Below are 19,383 nucleotides of genomic sequence, written 5' to 3'. Positions count from 1 at the left end.
CGCAGCACCTCAGCTATAACTTATATTTCTAATATTTCTGATGCTTTTAAATAGCATACAGTAGCTGTTCTGTGCATCTACAGTTTGTAGCATTTAACAGCAATTACAAAATTCTACTTTTAATTTCCCACAGCCGTGTTTTAGTGTTCTTGTTTACACACCGTTCCCCGCCTCTGCTCATAGAGGAGTTAACCTTGTCGTCGGATACATTTATGTGTTACACCTGTGAACAGCTGCTGTGTTATAGTTTATTATGCGGCTTACCAGAGAGAAATGACCGGAACTCAAATTATAATGTAGTTAGGTTTAAATGCCTAACATTACTTAATACAACTGCTGATGGGAAAACGCCTGCATTTTGCACGTTTATGTACTGACCAGTCGGGGGAGCTGTTCTCTTTCACATTAGGAGAAGAACCGCGTCCGACTTGATACCAGCACTGATCTCTGCTGAAGAACTCAGTAAATGTCTCGTTAAACCATTTTTATATAGATTGTTTAAAACCTATTGCAGGTCATTATAAGAACCTTTGAATTTGGTGTGTGTTTTTTCACAGAAGGGAGTATTATCATTATTTTTATCATCATTATTATTACAGGGTGTGGTTGTATTTCATTGAGATGTCAGCAGTGACGGATAGAGGGGTGTGCTTTGGATGTGGCGGAGCCAGCTGACGTGTTTGCCGGTCAGCCAGAAACACACAGTGCGTGGTCCTCACAGGTGACAGCGTTTGTCTCCTCTGGCCCTGTAAACACATGCAAATAGCAGAACAAAGAGCTGAATAATCACACATACACGTGACAAATTAACAGATTTTATAGCGAATCAAAAACTAGTTTCTCCTCTTTTCTCTTGTGCTGCAGGAAAGATGAAATTGTGAAAACTGTCTCTGAGAATTTTTAAGTCTCGGCAGTTTTCAAAAGGGAGCTCAGCATAAACATGTCGACATGGGCCTGTTTGTTACACGAGGCCTGTTTATTTTATTAATCCCTGCGCTTTTGTCGGGAGACTTCAGACTTTTGTCAATCGGAAGTTGGTGTGAAGATGTTTGCTCAGGGGTAAACTGAGAGCGTCACTGGTCTTAGCGCAGTTAGTTCACAGAGACGTGAATGATTTCTTTTTTGTTTGTTTTGCATTTTGCAGTGTTTTCAAGAGATGAGTCTCTGTGCTCTTCAAGGCCAAACATAGAAGCGTTATCAAATATTGAGATTAACTTTTATGTCATCGGGACATAAAAACCGCATATAGTATACAATCACTGTTTATGTTTAATAAAAAGAAAAACTGACTGAGAATTTGCTGACTTTGCCTCCAAATAAGGTTTTTCAAACACTTGTTTCTACTTGGATCACCAAAAGGTTTTCGTTTAGGATTCTTTGAGTTTCGTGTCTCCTTCATACGAGCATCGTTTAAGAAAATAAATAAATATTTCAGATAAAGCCAGGCGGTGCTCCATGCAGGCCTGCTTTGTTTAGTATTATTTTTTATATAAATAAGTTCTTAAGTAAAAATAAACCTTTTTTCATTTACTAACATCGGCAAAAGCTTGATTTATAACAGAAAATATGACAGACTTCTCTGTGAAAATTATTATCTACAATACTGAACTTTAAAAACATGAGAGAAATATGAGTCTTGTCTGAAATAGAGCAGTATGGCGGGGAAGTTCGTCTTTCAGCAACAAAACAAACCACATAGTTTAGTTTTTTAAAATCTGATCTTCAATCAAGTTCTTAGTTTGTATGATAAGATTAATAATTTAGATTATTTGAAAAAATATTTAAATAAGGAAATGTAAATTTCTAAAGCCTTTAAATTACTTTGAATTCGGCTAACACCTCTCACACTTTTTATTTTTACCCCCAGCCTCACAGAAATCACCGAGAACTTCCATGGCTCTGTTAACACTCCGTCTAGTGCGAGTGACATTTGGAGGTCTTCATCTTTCAAAAACGTCTCAGCAGCCGCTCGCGCCCTGGGGAACTTCTCCACACCCAGCTGGGCCAAATGAGCTTCATTTAGCCTTTAATTAGTTTGTGCACACCGCCCACCGGCGCTGTCGGGGAGGAGCGGGGAGGCATCCACGCTCTTTCATGTCCGCTTGTTTATTCAGAGGCTCAGGCTCATCTGATATCTCACAAAACTGACAGGTCTCAGATCACCGTGCATCGCTGAAGGGATTTAACTGCAGTTTTAATTGTGCACGTTCGCGTTTTTTTACATTTTGGAAATTGATATCAGGCTCGTGTCTGCTATGAGAGAAATTCCTTAAGAATTTGTGGTAACCAAAAAAAAACCCAAGAAAAAAACAAAACCTTATTCCGATCAATTATACACAATAAATCCACTTTCTCCATTTTCACCGTGAAGTTATTTTACGAGTCTCAAAATGAAGAGTTAATAGAAAATAATAAATAACTCACAATTTGGGCCATTAAATGAATCTTTTGGCACTTTGGGCACACCCTGAAAAGTATTTTAATAATTCCGTGATCTGAACTGAGAAGTCAGGGAAAGAAGTGCGGGGGAGGAGGAGAAGGAGGGGTGGAGGAAAGAGTGGGGGTAGTAACTTTTATCACCGTGCAGCGTTTCCACAGGTTCATTTCGCCGTCCCATTGGATAATGGAGCACACATTCGGATTCGGGGTGGAGCAGTCCGAGCAGCCAAAAGGGAGGAAAAAAATGTGAAGGGTAAAAAAAAAGTTCCTCGTTGCAACTCCTCCAGCCCTCTTAGTTTCCAAATGTTCACTGTAGCAGTGCGTGCTCTCTTCGGTTCACCCTGGCGAGCTGCGGCTTAGAAAAAGGAACTTCTACAGTGAACAGAGAGCTGCGAGAGAGATCGGAGCGCAAGCTGAAGTTGTGACAGTTTGTGGAGGGAGAGCGCTTTGGGGAGGTTTTACGCATTGCGCAGGATGCAGGCGCGCTATTCCGTCTCCAGTCCCAATTCTTTGGGAGTCGTGCCCTACATCAGCAGCGATCAGAGCTACTACCGGGCCGGCGGGGGATACACGGGAATGCCTGCGGCTATGAGCATGTACTCGCACGCAGCCCACGAGCAGTACCCGGCCAGCATGGCCCGGCCGTACGGACCGTACACTCCTCAGCACCAGCCGAAGGACATGGTGAAACCCCCTTACAGCTACATCGCCCTCATCACCATGGCGATTCAGAACTCGCCAGAGAAGAAGATCACCCTGAACGGGATTTATCAATTTATCATGGAGAGGTTCCCCTTCTACCGGGACAACAAGCAGGGCTGGCAGAACAGCATACGGCACAACCTGTCCCTCAACGAGTGCTTTGTTAAAGTGCCCCGGGACGACAAGAAGCCCGGTAAGGGCAGCTACTGGACTTTGGACCCCGACTCCTACAACATGTTTGAGAACGGCAGCTTTCTACGGCGCCGGAAGAGGTTCAAAAAGAAGGACGTGCAGAGGGACAAGGACGAGCGGGACAGGCAAAGCAAAGATCCCTCTGTCCGCACGGCGGGCCGGGAGCCCGAGCCGTCCATGCAGGGCTCCCAGCCGGTGCGGATCCAGGATATAAAGACTGAGAATGGGAACTCCACGCCGCCTCAGGCCGCATCCCCGACCCTGGGCGCCGTGCCCAAAATCGAGAGTCCAGATAGCAGAAGCAGCCTGTCAACGGGCAGCCCGCACAGCGTCCCCTCCACCCGGTCACTCAGCATCGAAGGAACCGAGCACCATCACCACGGCCAGGCCCCTGCGCAGGGCTTCAGCGTGGATAACATCATGACCTCCATGCGGGGGTCTCCGCAGGCCGAGCTCTCCCCACCTCACATCGCCTCCTCTCGGACAGGTATCGCCCCTTCACTGCCGCTCAGCTACTCGCCGAACCAGACGTCCGCTTACAGCTCAACGACCTGCAACCAGAACGCCATTTCCACGGGCTCCAACGCCACTTATCACTGCAACATGCAAGCCATGAGTCTATACGCAGGGGATAGATCCTCCAGCGGCCACCTGGCCCCTTCCACCACAGTGGACGAGGCTCTGCCCGATTATTGCATCACCACGACCACCGCGTCCTCACTTGGGCACGGAAACCTGAGTCAGGCGGGCCAGGACGGTCACCACGCACACCAGGGTCGGCTCGCATCTTGGTATGGGGACCTGAGTCACTTGAGCCCGGGTTACCCGGCGCAGCAGCAGAACTTCCACTCGGTGCGGGAGATGTTCGAGTCCCAGCGGATCGGGCTGAACGGCTCTCCATTGAACGGGAATAATAGCTGTCAGATGGCCTTCCCGTCCGGACAGTCCATCTATCGCACCTCAGGAGCTTTTGTTTATGAAAAGTTCTGAAAGCCAAGCGCATCTTTTAAATTAATAACTCTAATATATAATTTCTCTCTATATTTTTTTGTACTTTTGGTCTTTCATTCACACTCCGAATGGACAAGCGATTCAGAGAGATTTTTTGTCTTTTGTATTTTTTGTGCAGAGCTGTGTAACACCAAAACACGTAAGTTTCCTTCCCTCTCACTTCGAGAATAGTTTCTAAAGATGGCTCAAACCCGGCTGTTACGACTAGACTGTAAATTATAGCCTAATATAGTAATTTATTTTTTAGGAAAAGGGAGTGGTTGGACATTGAGGACCAAACACTTTTTCCCCCTCCGCAGTTTTCTTATTGCTGCATTTTAATTGTCCCAGTTCTTGTATAGAAATAGAGGGACTGTGTAGCCTATACTGACTTATTCTATTCATTTTGTGTTATTTGTTTAAAAAATACTTTGAAGGCATTACATTTTGTTTTGTTTAATAAAGTGCCGTTTATTTGAATTTGAGTGATTTATTAGTAACGCTAGAGCCAAAGTAAGGGGACATTTCTTGAATTCAGAAATAGCTGCACGGTAGTTAAATATATTTCAATTCAAAATGTATTATAAAGCGCTAAATTCACCTAAACGTTCTGATTTTTTAAAGAGAGAAGGAGAAAGAAATAAACAAAATAAAAGCCCGTTTATGCGTATTAAAGTATTTAAGTGAATACATAAATTTTCCAACTTGATGGAAAAGCTTTTATAAGTCGGTTGACTTCAGACTGTGGCCCATGCACAGGCGAGCCGAGTTTACCTTTCAAAGTGAAAGCAGCTTAGCAGATGCCATTTTCTTTTTTTAATGCGAGGCTCCAGCCTCACCTGCGCGCTGTATATGTTCAATCCTGGAGTGTAAACGCCGGCGGTAAATAAATGCACGTGTGGCAGCAGCTCACCAACGCGGTCTGAACTCACTGAAGGCCTTGTCAGCAAAACAAATCAGTCATTGCAAAGTGAGCAGGCTTCCGTCTGACTGCTGTTTGGGAATGATGATGGGAGCTTTTTGGATGCAGTTGTTTTTGGATTTGTCTTCAGAGTTAATTTTGCTGCTGGAGGAGACCCCCGCGTGGGGTGGGGGTGGTGGGGGGTCCTTGTTGATGCACCAGGATGACGGCCTGATGGGTACGATCTGTGACAGAGGGATGTACTGCAGCCAGCTTTGCTTTATTTTTAAATGTTTGTTTGTTTCCTGGAGGCTCGAGATTTACCGCAGCTCTGGCTGATTGAAATATTACTGCTGTGTCACGTGTTTACTCCAGTAATTCCCCGATGACTTGGGGACCCCCCCCCCCCTCCCTCCTTAAAGAAAAGCAACAGAAAAACAAGGTTGCTATTAAAACTTTACAGCGGCCTTTTTAAAATGTCATTCTTATGCGCGTAGGCAGTTTTACACGGAGACACGCATGCTCAGTGTTAATTAGATATGGTCCCTGAAGTTTCTTTAAAAAAAATCTGACTTTAGAAGAAAAAAAATATATATATATACATATATCTAAAGTTAGAAAAGAATAATCAGGAAAAATATCAGTTACATGTAACTTCATGGCGGGAACCCCTTAATCATGCAAAACAATTATATTATTATTCATTATTATTATAATAATCTTATTAGCGAGTACATATACTCCACACAATAATAATAATAATAATAAAAATTATTATTATTTTAATGGCGGCTTCTAACCTCTGCAATCATCGAGCTGCAGGGCATTAAAGCTGAAAACAAAACAGAGCAGTGTGTGTGTGCGTGTGTGTGTGTTTTAAGTGGCTGGTAGTTGAAGCTTAAACGTGACTGTTAGTTTTCGGCCCGTGTGGATTGGTTTTTAATGAGTCAGTAAAAGTAAAGAAAGAAAGAAAGAAAGAAATCCAGCACGCAAACGCTCCCCAGGGCCAGCAGTCAGATGAGTCAAGCTCATTAAAGCTAACATAAACAATGTGCCGTTTCTCCTCTGCTACAAACCACGCAGGTGAGGTTAAGACTGCGGTTCAAATGCAATCTGCACTACATACAAATCAAATAAATAAATGTGGAAATAACCACCAGTTGCACGCAGAGCGCAGGCTAATACAAGAAACGCGTTATTCCCTCCAAACAAACGTCTTTGTGATTGATCAGCACTCAAGAGTCAAGAAGGAAAAGCCAGTCACGATGGCGAGTCGTTTTTCATTGCAAGTACAAGACAGGAGGAGGTGATGGAGGTCAGTGGAGAGGATGTCAACAATGCACTTTAGGGAAGGACGGTGAGCAGCTTGCGTTAAAGCCCGTCCCTGCTTTATCCAAAGCAGCTTCACATGCAGTGCACATCGCAGGCTGGCCGTGGCAGCTTCACGGCCTGCAGTGTATCAAACAATAACAAACAGTCAAACTAAAGGGAGTCCCGGAAGAGAAGGGGAGCTTCAGGCGCGCACTGAAGTGCTCACAGAAGCCCCAGTTAAGGAATTATTGTTTAATGCCGCATTCGGGATACTTTAATGTTCACATTAGTATGACTGTAGCCTCGAGGGATCACACGAGCGTAGGTGTAGTTTACGGCCCCGGCTGTCTGCAGATGTTCTACATGGGGAATTCATCCCAGTGTCTGATTAGCGTTGAAGGCCAGATCTTTGCACAAGTGCCGTAGTCACGAGTGGCAAAGCAACCCGATAGCCCACAGCATGCGCTCTAAAGGTTTGGCAGGTATCAGAGCGCTTATGGGGAAACATATGAAGCTCCTGGAAACATGTGGGCGCCCCACACATTTGAAGGGGGCTTTTTAAAAAAAATTATAAGGAGGCTCTGTTTTTACTGACTGCTTAAAAAGCTTTCTGTTTCACACAGAAAAAACAAAATAGAATAAAATCTCTACAGAGTTTAACGCATTTTCGCGGGTGTTATGCATTTTGTTCTAGTTTGAATTTTTATTTCTGAAGGTTGAGCCTGAAATTAAACAGGAACAATTTCCACACTGACACTCGCTGCGGGTTTTGCGTCCAATCTACCAACCAGATTCTCCCATACAGACCTTTTGTATCCACAGCTTAATTTTTTTGTTATTGTTTTTATTTATTTTTTTAATACTTCAAATTTGCATGTTATATGCATACAAGTTCTGGCAACTGCGGCCATCTCACAGTTACCGACTAAACTGTAAGCCCGTACCCCCCTCACACACTCCTCACCTCTCCTGTGAGAGGTACACACACACACACACACACACACACACACACACACACACACACACAGAGAGAGAGAGGAGTTCGCGGGAGCAGAGCTAAATCCCATCGCGCAGGAGCAGTGATTGAAATCGCGTCTGTATTTCCTGCACGAATCTGGCCTCCTGCGTTTTTTCCTCGATGTATTATTTTTCTTAAAAGAAGAATAAAGAAGAAAAGCCCATCGTGTCCTAATGACTTTACATATCAAACCAATTAAAGGAGTGAGGATTCACCATTTAGCCTAAAGTGGGCTGAAATGGAGGCTTCAGTGTAAACGGTTTATTTTGCGTCTTGTTTTGTGCCTGCGTGGATTTTTGGTGAAGGCTCTAGTCACGTAGTTTTCCAGTTTCTCACTATGAATTTTCAGAGTTTCTAAAATTCCAGCATTTGTTTTATTTATTTATTTTTTATGTGTATTTACACTGTTTTTAACGCTTTTTAAAATCGTAATATTTTAAGGTGTCTGCACTGTAGACCAGCAGTAATAATAAAGAATGGGATATCTTTTATGTCCTTGATATCTCAGTAACACGACAAGCAGGTGACCTCCACTGTCCCGGGATAGTGCTCCGATTCGTGTTAATTTAATTGAACTTGATATTCAGTGAGGCCCTGTGTAGGGCTGGCGACCTGTCCGTACCTCTCATATGTTAGCTGGGATAGGCTCACTCCATAAGAGGTTTAAAAAAAATGGATGGACGGATGATATTCAGGGGCGAGATCAGTATTTTCTCTTCCTAATAACAAATGATAGAGGACACTGGTCGGATCCTTTTCTCCGTCTTCCACTCTGTGGCCGTCTGTCCAAATGTGCTCAGTAAAGCTGGAGCTTTGAAAGAAAGGAGCAGCTTCTCCCTCCTGCAGCTTTCACTTTAGGGATCACCTCCCCCTACAATATCTCTCGTGCGTTTGATTTGACAAAAAATTATTATATTCGCGTTTTTCAGGGATTCTGAAAATCGTGACTTTAGAGCCGTTTAATCTCCTTAAAAACGTTTATTTAGCCGCACAAGTCTGCTCCCCTCCTCCTTCCGAGACTCCTTCTCGGTTCAAATCTCAGTCATCTTTTCTTTGTTTGTGCGCCAGCAGCAGAGCCGATCACAAAACGTGCCTAAATGTTATTAAAGGGGAATACTTGGTGCACCTGTGTGAGGCCGCGGGCTCAGTGTGTTGTGTGCTCTCAGCGCGCTTTAGGGGGCCCAAACAACCTCAGAGCAACATCTGTTTCCAATCTGGAGTCAGCACAGACTCAGCGCTGTCCAGGACGATCACAGAGACTTTTAAATGTCCTGTAGGTGCCGTCCAGAAAAACACACAGGCGATCCCACCCTCCACAGACCGCTCACGGTCCGCGCAAGTTGAATGTCAAAACCTGACAGCAGCAGTGTGCTCTGAGGAGGGACCGACATCTATCGAGTGCTGCATTTAAATCGGAGATACTTCATTTAGCATTCCACGTGGAAATAAGATGCCGCACTTAAAAAAACAACCAAAAAAACCTCAAACAAAACAAAAAAAAACCTTATTTCACAACTTTAATGATTTTCGGGAAATTGAGAAAAGGCGCCTTACATAAATATTTGTAATAATACTTTAATAAAATATCACATACTACATCTGAGATAGGCCATTCTGGTGCACGTGCACTTTCATTTGAGATAAAGTAGATTTTGGCTGCACGCACATACTTTATATTTTGAAGATATAAATGCAGAGTTACTGTTCGACTGTTTTTAACAGAGCTAAATTCCCACAAATACTGTAAACACACTAGATTGCTTCTGCATTCATATTTATTAATAGTGTGATACAGGAGGGCTGGAATGTAAGATAGTAAGGCCCATCATTAAACACAACAAATAATATAATGTAATCTATAGGGAGCGTCAGGTCTCCTGTACAGTCAATAAGAGCAGAGGATTGATGACTAGGCTGTTAGACACATGACAGCACTACATCACTTCCAGTCGCAGCATTTTAATCAAATATACTCTTTTTCTTAAACAAGTATGAATGACGTGCCCTCGTGAAAACGACCCTTTTGGATTCAATACCTCGAATTAAACAATAAAGACGAGCAAAGAGAAAGCAGTGTGGCTGTTAAGGAAGAAGAAGTCATCGAACTTCTGCAAAGTGGGAACAGTTACGAGTGTCCAACACACCCAGCAACCGTTACCGTCAGGGTCACAACAAGTCAGGGCCAACAGTTTAAATGCGGGCATTCATTTTAGGCCACAAGGCCGCTCACGACCCAGATGTAGATGTTTCCAGGTAGATGTTTGAGAGCAGGAGAAAAACGCATTTCCCTCAGAATAAAGGAGCGCAGTGTTCTGGTACATTCTAAAGAAAAACTTGGAATTAGGAGCAAACACAGAGGAAAGAAACGACAGGAGAAGAGCCAGACCTCTGCACAAACTGGGGATCCCATGCGCGTGCACATGCACACTCCGCCCACGCAACCTGCGGTTCAAACCTGGATTTGCAGCTTTTATTTCCCACATTTCCTTAGATTTAAAAAAAGAAAAACAAATTAGGCCTTCTATACAATTTATTGTGTTTCATGAGAAAACAAACAGACACGATGTTAAAAGACTTTTTTTATTGTACCAAATGGATCCCCTGCTCATATTAATAAAAGATAAAAATATCCATTCATTTCTATTCATTCATTTTACTTTTTCCACGTCACACTTCAGGGGAAAAGATTTCAGCGTTGACAGTCCCAAAACAATGGGAAAAAAAAAATACAATAAAACCCCTCAGTAATAACAATAAAACATAATCAGTGTTAAAATGTAAAAGGTATTTAATCAATCTAAATATGAGAAACAGACAACAGATACAACAACAACCATTATTCACTCGAACACCCGCAACAAGACAATCAATTGATTTAGAAGAGTCATACAGGTAAAAAGGAAAGGTGGGTCTTCCACTATGGGTCTCAGTGGAAGAACCCAGGAGTGCTAAAACATGCCCGACTGACTTGGCCTCAGGCATTTGGATTTTTCTTCATGAGATCGATGTCTGCATCGACCATCTCCTTCACCAGATCCTGCAAGGGGACAGGATCAGATTTATATATTTGGAAAGGTTGATATCTCTAAAAGGTAAAGACACAAACATAAAATACATGAAGTAAGGCTCGTTTACACCCGCGGTTCAAACTCGGCCTACGTGAAGACCTCCCTTCCACACACAGTTATACTGCAGCTGGATAAACATAATAAATACATCGAGTTTATCAGCATTAGGACCTGACAATGATCCATAACGTGCTTGTGTCGTTGGGTCATGTTGTACTGATAGGAGCTCAGAGCTTTGGAGTGTCTGCAGCGACAGATAGGAGATAAGATTGTTTTTGTTTATCAGAAGATTCAGAATTTATATTTTTATAGTTCAGCCAAACTTCCCGAGCAGGTAAAGTTGAGAAAATATGAAACCTTGAACCGTAGTTTTCTTTTTTTTTCTTTCTCCAAAATAAATAAGGTTTAACCGAAAAACACAGTTGTGTTTTCTCAACACTGGCTGCATTATTAATATATTATTTAGCCTTAGAAACTATTCAAAGCGTCTAAGCACTTCAAAAAATTACATTTTCTAAAATATGTATAATATTTATTTGAAGTACATTTCATTATATTTCAATATATATATTGAAATATAATTATGCTTTATATACTTATTTATATACATATATATATTTAATGGTTTATACCTTGTGTTGTTGGGGGGGGGGGGGGGGGGGGGGGTTGTGTGTGTGTTTCTTGTTTCTTGTCTTGTTTTTATGGACATGAAGTCTGCCAATAAAGATTGAATTGAATTGAATATATATATTTTAGAAGTGCTTTTCTCAGTATATAATTACAAAAAATATAATGAGAAATATTTGCTTAATTTATAGTAGTCTTTGCTTAATAATATTTTATTAAAAGGCTGATTTCTAAACAACATACAAAATGTTATAAAGCAAGTATTTATTTTTATAGCACTATTCACAGAAAGGAATAAACAAAGAGCTTTATAATAATCTGATGCGGCATAAAATGAAAAGTAGATAAAATATACAACTGTAATAAAATTCTAATCTAAAAGCTAAAAGACTCAAAACTCACGTGCTGGTTGGTTTTCTGTTGCTTCGTGTGGATTTGATGCAGTGAACCTTTGTGTATTTTCTTTTAACAGTTCGCTGAAAGAAGGCTGCGTTTCTAGAAATCGTTACAGGCTTTCAAAACCATTCTTTCATTTGTCATTGAAATGTTTTGATTTGGTGTTTTTTTTTTCAGTCACCTTTGATTTCATCACGTCATGCCATTGTCTACACGCGTGGAAAACTACTCCCATTACATTTATTATATGTGTGCTAATGCTATCCAGCAGGACCAACCGGCTGTGCTTTCAAACCAACCTACCTCAAAAGTCACCTTTGGCTTCCAACCCAACTTCTGAGAGGCTTTGGTGCTGTCACCTTGTAGGTAGTCCTAGTAAAAAGACAGAGAGGAGCCAGAGAAAAGGAGAAAGAAGGGAAAGGAGAGAGGGGGAGAAAGAAAAACAAAGGATCTGTCATGACTGATCTGACGCCTGTGAGGAGGAGACCCCTCAGCCCAGCTGATGTGTCACTCCGATATGAAGACGTGCTGGATCAAACTCAATATCCAAACTTGATGTCTTCAACAGGATGCAAGGGATGGAGGGTGATGATAACTTTCTCTCTCCCACATACATGCACACATTATCTCATCTCTTGGGGGAAAAAAGGAGGTCACAGAGTCTCCCTGGCCATCAATCCCCCCCTCTCGGCTCCCCACCTCCGATCTGTCCAGACAGCCCCCGTTGGTGCCAGAGCATGATGAATTGTGGGACTCTGGTGGTGTAACCCCTAGCTCAGGACCCCCCCACTCACCCTCTCCCCCCTCAACCCCTCACTCATTCTCCCCCCCGCTGGGTTTTGCACCGGGTTCAAGATCCAGTGAGACCCTGCTTCAGACCACCAAAGCGAGTCCAAATAAAAAAAAGAAAGCGAGAGAAGCCTCTTCTTTGTGCGTCTTTTTTAAGCTTCAGTCCTTTCTCCGACTTCTATTCCCACTATTCTATTTCTTATATTTACAAAGATTCTCACTCATGGACAACTGTGTCGAACACACAGACGAAGAAAGGCTGATTCTGTGATTTTAATACTTTTATACAGGACGGCTCGTGTTAAACACAGTTATTGCTGCAGTGGTGGTTTCTCAAGAAGTGCTCAAAGTGCTGTGCTGGGTTTCCCCTGTGCTTCTCTCTTTTCTTTTCTCTCTGCACTACACGGGCCTCCTCATGCTCCAAGACCAAAAGTCTGAGGACAACCAAACAAAATAGCCTCTGAAACTCACTGTGGCAGCAGTCTGTACTATCAGTGGTGCAATCTGTCATTGCTTCAATGGGTTACATGCATGCATAGTGTGGCTGCTAAAGGGTGTTATTATTTGTTTTTAACTAACCTGGCAAATATGTTTTCAGGCTAATCGTGTTTCTGCTGATCTCTGCTGTTAGCTGCACATACATATGCACATACATTGATAGGTAATAAACGGCATCCATGTGCACAGAGAGGTATACAGAAAATGATGCATGCGCATACTGGATGGAATTCAGCGGACAAGATCCTGCATGTGTGAACATCACATGTAGTGACGTAACCTGAAAGAGAGGAAGAGCTAAGGAGCTGGTCTCTGGAATTTGAAAGAGGATACGTATACAGTAAGTGTTAGTGTAAGGATAATGCAATCCATGAAGAAAAACAAGTTTGACTTAAAAAATACAACACGAGACAAATAACCAAAGGAACGGTAAATACTCGCTAAACTTTCAGCTCAAAAGGGTATTTCATGGTCGATACGCTCTTAGTGTTGCCAGCTTAAACAACCTTAAGTGTCACCGTGTCAACCAGAACTACCATTTTAAGACTTAACTGACTTTGCTGCTGCGTGCAGATGCCGCTCTTCTAGTTTCAGTCTTTCCACAAGATTTTGGAACGTGCAGGGGATTTGCTTTCATTCAGCCACATGAGCATCAGTGAGGTCCAACACTCAGGCTGAACGACGAGGCCTGACTCACAGCCGGTGTACCCGCTTCTCACGCAAACGTTGGAAGCGGGGTGCAGTCGGTCCAAACCGTTTCTTTTACGGGCCTGGCTTTGTCGTTTAAACACAGTAGGCTCTTTTTCAAACTGTTGTTGCAAAGTTGAAATGAATATCGCTTTATAGCACACACTGTTAGCCGGAAATGCGACGCCAAACCCCACCTATGAACAGCAGCTCAGGGTAAAGTGCACCGAGCAGAGCAGTGTTACCATCTGACACTGAACCTCTTGAAAACGTCTTTTCTGGGTGATCTTATTACAGAGGAACGCACACAGCAGCGCTGGCATACTTGAGCCTTTTAGAGAGCGGGGACCCACATCTCAGAGAGGCTCCACAGCGCTTAATCACACTCTTCTGATTACACACAAAGGCAAGAACACTGAACACACACGGAGGGAACAAGCACAGGCCGATTCAGGTTTCTGACAGCGTTCAGTTTGATATTATTCGGCCCGAGTTGAAAACTTGGTTCAATTCTGGGTGAGCGGTCTTTTTATTTTTAACTCTGCATGGTCTATATACAGCCGAGCAGATGAAAGCTTCAGCCCATTTTCTCCTCCGTCTGTAACAGCAGGACAAACAGCTCTTTCTCATGTGAGCAGCTCTGTACATTACTCACAAACGATTTTGGCACTCAAAGCCATAACTGGAAACATTTTCAGACTAATTACCTGCAGCAATGAGACATAATTTATCATGAGGCTGAATGTAATTATTATAGGGCGACTTACTCCACAATTATATTAAATAATCCACTTGCTTCATAATTATATTGATTAGGGTTTGTAATGGAGAACATTTCATAGCTGGCATAAAAGAAACATCAACTGGTCTAGTCACGAACTGGTTTAGAGAAAAGCGGTAAGCTGACATTAACAAGTAGCAACTGCACCTCCTTTATAATTTCTATACATCAGGGAGTCACATGGTTTATACCTTTGTTAGTGATGGTTTGCTAAACAGCAGGATAGTTAAGTCTAATCTGATGTGAGTGTTTCGGAGACAGATGCTTGAAAAGGGAAAGTAAACAAATGCAGGAAGTTTGACCTGCAGGGAAAAAAATCCCAAAGTTGCCTTTTGTTTAGATTCTGTCTGCATGGATACGTAGTTCAAATGAAGTGAAATAAATATGAAGCTGCAACACCTGCTGCCAATGGCAAGACCCTTACCTGAACTCAAAGGACTGAACCTGGAGCGCAGACTCCATCTTTAAAGAGTCACCGTGTCTGCGTTCTGTTAAACGAGACAAGTGACAAATTCATCCACGCACCTGGAGTTTAGAGGCGAGCTCCCAAAGCCTGCGACTGCCTTACAGGTACAGCTTTGACCAGCAAATTTACCCCAAAGTCCAAAACAGACGGCGTTTTCTTACACACATCTGGAGATTTGTACTTTAACCTGAGCTTCTTCTTATCTGGTAAATCACAGCACTCTTACAAACACTGTAGAAACAGTAATGTAGCAACAACACAGGTTATATACGTCTTTGCAAACCAAGTTTTAGAACCACACAATTAACTGTGAGGGAAACTGAGGAGGGTGATGGAAATGCAGAGCAGCGAGACTCCAAACTTCCAGCTGCAGCATTTTGCATAAGGAGCTTAATACAAGCTCCTTTACTGCCATTCGGTGTGACTGATAGATGGCCTGACAGTGCTGTTAATGGTCAGGAGAGGCAATTTTATAAGTGAACCTTGACCACACATGGCACACTTTTTACTTCTTTGACTTTGTTTTCCTTTCAAAGGGTAACACGCATGACGGACATCTCTCTCATACCCTATTTACAGTCCACGGTGGTGGTGCTTAATATGTATTACGCATCAAGAGATCACATCGTTTTGTGGTTTTATATGACTGGAAGCAAAGTAACCGTAAGGTTGTGAGTTTAAATAATTTATCTAAATATTAAAGAAGAAATTCTTGCAGAATATGTGCCAAAACAGACAACATAAATCCTTACTTACTGCTAATGGAAAGGACCTATTAAAACATGTTCCAAGTTTATGTGATGTCAAAAATGGTTGGATTCAAGTTGATGTGTTAACCAGCTACACATCTAAAAAGATGAATGTATCTTTAGAGCAAGTATTCGTACTCCGCCTGTATATTTTCTGTTGAATAGTAAATTTACTAAGACAGTGAAAGCTCTAAAGCACTGAGCAGATTGGGATTTAAATGAGGGGTGTGCGCTATCCACGATAATACTGGTGAAATTATTCTTTTTTTTGGAGATATTAAAAAGTGTTATATTGTGATATCACTGCTACAGCAGTGACAGCCACAATGACCACAGCCTCCAATGAGGATTTAATAAAGTAAAACTACTCTAACAACCTCGGAGAACGATTCTTGCTAAAGGTGGACGCACTTTTTTGACCACTTGAGGCAAAAAACACATCATCGAGTACAACCAGGCTACAAGGAAGGAGAGACTATTCAGTTTAGAGACTGCTCAGTATTTTGTTTTTTACATAAATAGCATTTTGTGAATTTTTTTGAAATATCATGATATATTTTTAAGGCTATATAGCCCACCACATAATATACGTGTAAATCGAACAACACGTGAAGCTGGGAGGAAGAAGGCAGAGCCATTCCTTGTATTTAAATCAGCATTTTGTCACCACTACTGTTAGGCCTGAAATCTCCATCTGAGTTTGGCAGGAAAACATCTGCTGAAATCAGACTCTTGTCTGCTAAGTCTGCCTTCTTAGCACGTAACCACACGGTTCAGCATCCAGGAAGTTAATCCAGCGTCTGGTCTTTGTCAACCAGGATTTCTACAGGTGACAGACAACCTCACCATCAGAGCTCATACTGCAGAGTACCACTCAGTGAAATAAAAGCTGAGTCCAAACTGCTAACAAGAGCGTTCTGTGGCCAAGTGAATTCACCCAAACAGAGCATGTAGCGAATAATTCAACATGAACTACTAACAGATGGGGGCACAATACAATCTTCATATGGATCCGATTTGGAACCAAACCCAACAGCTTGGTACGTCCTGTTTAACTCAGCGTTCTGTCCGTGTCTGCAAATATGTAGCAGTCATAATAACACAATTAAGCAGCACAAATCTAAAAAAATAAAAAAATAAAAAAAAATTTTTTAAGCTGTGACAAAATGTGGCTCTCACAAGTTGAATGACAATATGATCTACACCTGGGGCCTGTTCTTTGTACGTCGCTTACTACATCCAAGATCAAATGACACATCCAAGACCAAACCATCGCGCTAACCGTGAGCTCGCTAATCCGGTTCCCCGAACACGCCTACTGTTGACGATTAGTACAGCTGGACGCAGTAATGTGACATCACTGGGTGTCGTAAAAGGGGCTACGCATCGATAGTAGAAACATTGATCGGCAACCCGCTGATTGGTCGGCGAAAATGTCGAAGGGGCGTGCTCGGTATTTTCCGGCAGCAGAGCAAGAACTCATGAGTGAGGGATTTCAGGAGTTTCAGAGTTTAATTAAAACGCAAGAGAACACTGCAAAGGCTGCAGAAGCAAGGAGAGAGGGCTGGCAGAAAGTTGCTGACAAATCAAACTCGTAGGTAATTTAATAATAATACTAATAATAATGGATTGGGTTCATATAGCGCTTTCCAAGGCACCCAAAGCGCTTTACGATACCACTATTCATTCACTCCCACATTCACACACTGGTGGAGGCAGCTACGGTTGTAGCCAGGCTGCCATATCGCGCCATCGGCCCCTCTGGCCAACACCAGTAGGCGGTAGGGTAGATCTATCATATGACACTATATTGTCCAATATCATATGGCATTATATTATATTATAATATGTTATATTATATCCCCTTTCACATTAGAGCCACAACAGGACCCACAAGAACATGGGAACAAGTAAAAGTGGAATACAGGAGTATTCTACAGAATGGTAATATTTATCTCTTAGATTGCTTTTCGTCTCTTGGCAAGGTAATACTGGCCTGTAATACTCTGTTAGTTTGTTCATAACAGCAACCAAGAAAAGGGCAGAGGAAAAAAAGACAGGTGGTGGTCCTGCACCCCCTCGTCAACAAGTTGGTTAAGTGAATAATATCCTCACGGGGAAATCAATATCTCTCAATGAGCACACTGTCGCGCTGAGCTAAAGGATCCTGTCTGTCCCGCAATATACGCTGAATTCTGAGGACTCTCCTTATCAATCTTGCACCTTCCGCAATGGGTTGGTCGCGTATACGGACAGGACATGGCTGCGACAGGCTTCCCAAATCCACCTTCGCTTTTATAGCCGTGGTCTCTCATCTTGATTACACGAAGTAATTTACAATTACTACTCTGAAATATGAATTACATCTGTAATAATCACATACATGTAATAGAATGTTAATAGTTCATTTCCCTTTTTTAGGAAATGACCTGTATGTATCTGTGTGACATCAATAAAAGGATCAAGTGCTGCATTATCTTTAGTTACATTGATGTTATTTATTTATGGTGAAACAGTGGTGGAATATCGCTGTTGCTTTCGTATGAATGACGCGGACATACCTGCGTGGCCGCGATCTAATCCTGTTTACATAAAGTAAGCCTGCTCCCGAGCAGGTTTACGCTTACGGCTCTGTTGCTATGACAGCAAGTCCCGGATGGGCTTCGGGGAACCGAACGATCCAGGATCACGCGAAATCGTCAACAATCTAATCCAGCTAACTTACTTAGCGAGGTACGAAGAACAGGCCCCTGCTCATCAACCGAGACTAAGTTAAAGCCTATGAAGAGGCATTGAGGTCTCTGAGTGGCATCAAAGAGTTCATTTTGTCAGACGAGTAAAAACAGGGTCACATTTATTATTTACAAAGCGTTACACAAATAAGGCAACATCATTTTGGTCAATTCTGATCATCAGCTCATGGCTGTAAAGTCATTTCTATAAGTTTCTGAATTAAAAACCTTAACTAAGTATTAAAAAACGCATCTTTGATTCTGAGACGATTTTCTGTCCTGATTATGCGATGAACACTGCCACAAGTAATTGGTATGTGGAAAACACCAGCCAGAAACTTTCCTCAGGAACAAATGGAGTGATTGTAGTGGCCGAACCGATCCCAGATTGATCCAAACTTTGAAAGAGAAAAAGCACAGACTCAAATTGCAGATTGAAATAAAACCACAACATCCCCAGTTTTTATCTAATCTTAGCTCCCAAGCAATAGTTATGAGACTGGGATGTAAAAGGATCTTCATCACATGCCTGGAGTATGCTTTGGTAATGCATATAAGTTGATGATTTTAGCACTAGGTGGTCCTTTCCTCTTTCTTCCTGATCAGCTCAGTTTATTTGATCAGCTGTACTGGTAATGACTGGAAATAAATGGAACTTAACTGGACAATCTAAAAAGCCACAACATCTTCCTACAGTTTACTGTTCATTAAAAAAGTACTTTTGGACTAGACCGAAACATCAGATAAAACAAAAGCAGTATGACTATTGAAAAGACTCAAAATATAACTGTAACCTATACAGTCAAACAATCACTCGTAATACAAAAAGCCTGACAAGTATGCGGTCTGACCTTCCCTTACTCATTCTGCTCTTTTGCCCTTTTTCTTACACTATCCAGTCTAATAAAGATGAGAAGCCATAAAATTAATCCTTAGAAATGTAAAAGTGAGAGACAAATAGGGTGTGATCATGGTCCATAAAGCACACAGCCAGTAAGAGGCCCTCAGAGCAGGCATTTAACGCAAAGGAATCTGGT

The 19,383-nt window shown here is 42.2% G+C and overlaps 2 protein-coding genes across 2 annotated transcripts in view; one reads left to right on the top strand and one right to left on the bottom strand.

Moving 5' to 3' along the window:
• The first annotated feature begins 2,572 nt into the window (after positions 1-2,572).
• Positions 2,573-4,803, top strand: foxc1b (forkhead box C1b). Its single transcript, XM_082510421.1, has one exon. It carries the CDS (start codon positions 2,914-2,916, stop codon positions 4,321-4,323), a length of 1,410 nt encoding a protein of 469 aa, XP_082366547.1. The 5' UTR covers positions 2,573-2,913; the 3' UTR covers positions 4,324-4,803.
• Positions 4,804-10,065: 5,262 nt separating this feature from the next.
• The window catches only part of gmds (GDP-mannose 4,6-dehydratase), a 195,315-nt gene continuing 185,997 nt past the window's right edge, over positions 10,066-19,383 (bottom strand). The window contains exons 10-11 of the mRNA XM_082509656.1: positions 11,948-12,016; positions 10,066-10,590 (exon numbers count right to left, since the gene is read on the bottom strand). Coding sequence (XP_082365782.1) covers positions 10,528-10,590; positions 11,948-12,016 — 132 coding nt within the window. The 3' untranslated portion in view covers positions 10,066-10,527. The remainder of the gene's footprint in view (positions 10,591-11,947; positions 12,017-19,383) is intronic.

The sequence above is a fragment of the Aulonocara stuartgranti genome (genome assembly GCF_965226115.1).
Source record: "Aulonocara stuartgranti genome assembly, chromosome: 17".
Lineage (NCBI taxonomy): Eukaryota > Metazoa > Chordata > Actinopteri > Cichliformes > Cichlidae > Aulonocara > Aulonocara stuartgranti.
The sequence above is the reverse complement of the archived record's forward strand: the minus strand, read 5'-3'. Positions and strand labels throughout refer to the sequence as shown.

Excerpts from the sequence above, each read along its gene's own strand:
- foxc1b (XM_082510421.1), top strand. The coding sequence starts at position 2,914 with ATGCAGGCGCGCTATTCCGTCTCCAGTCCCAATTCTTTGGGAGTCGTG.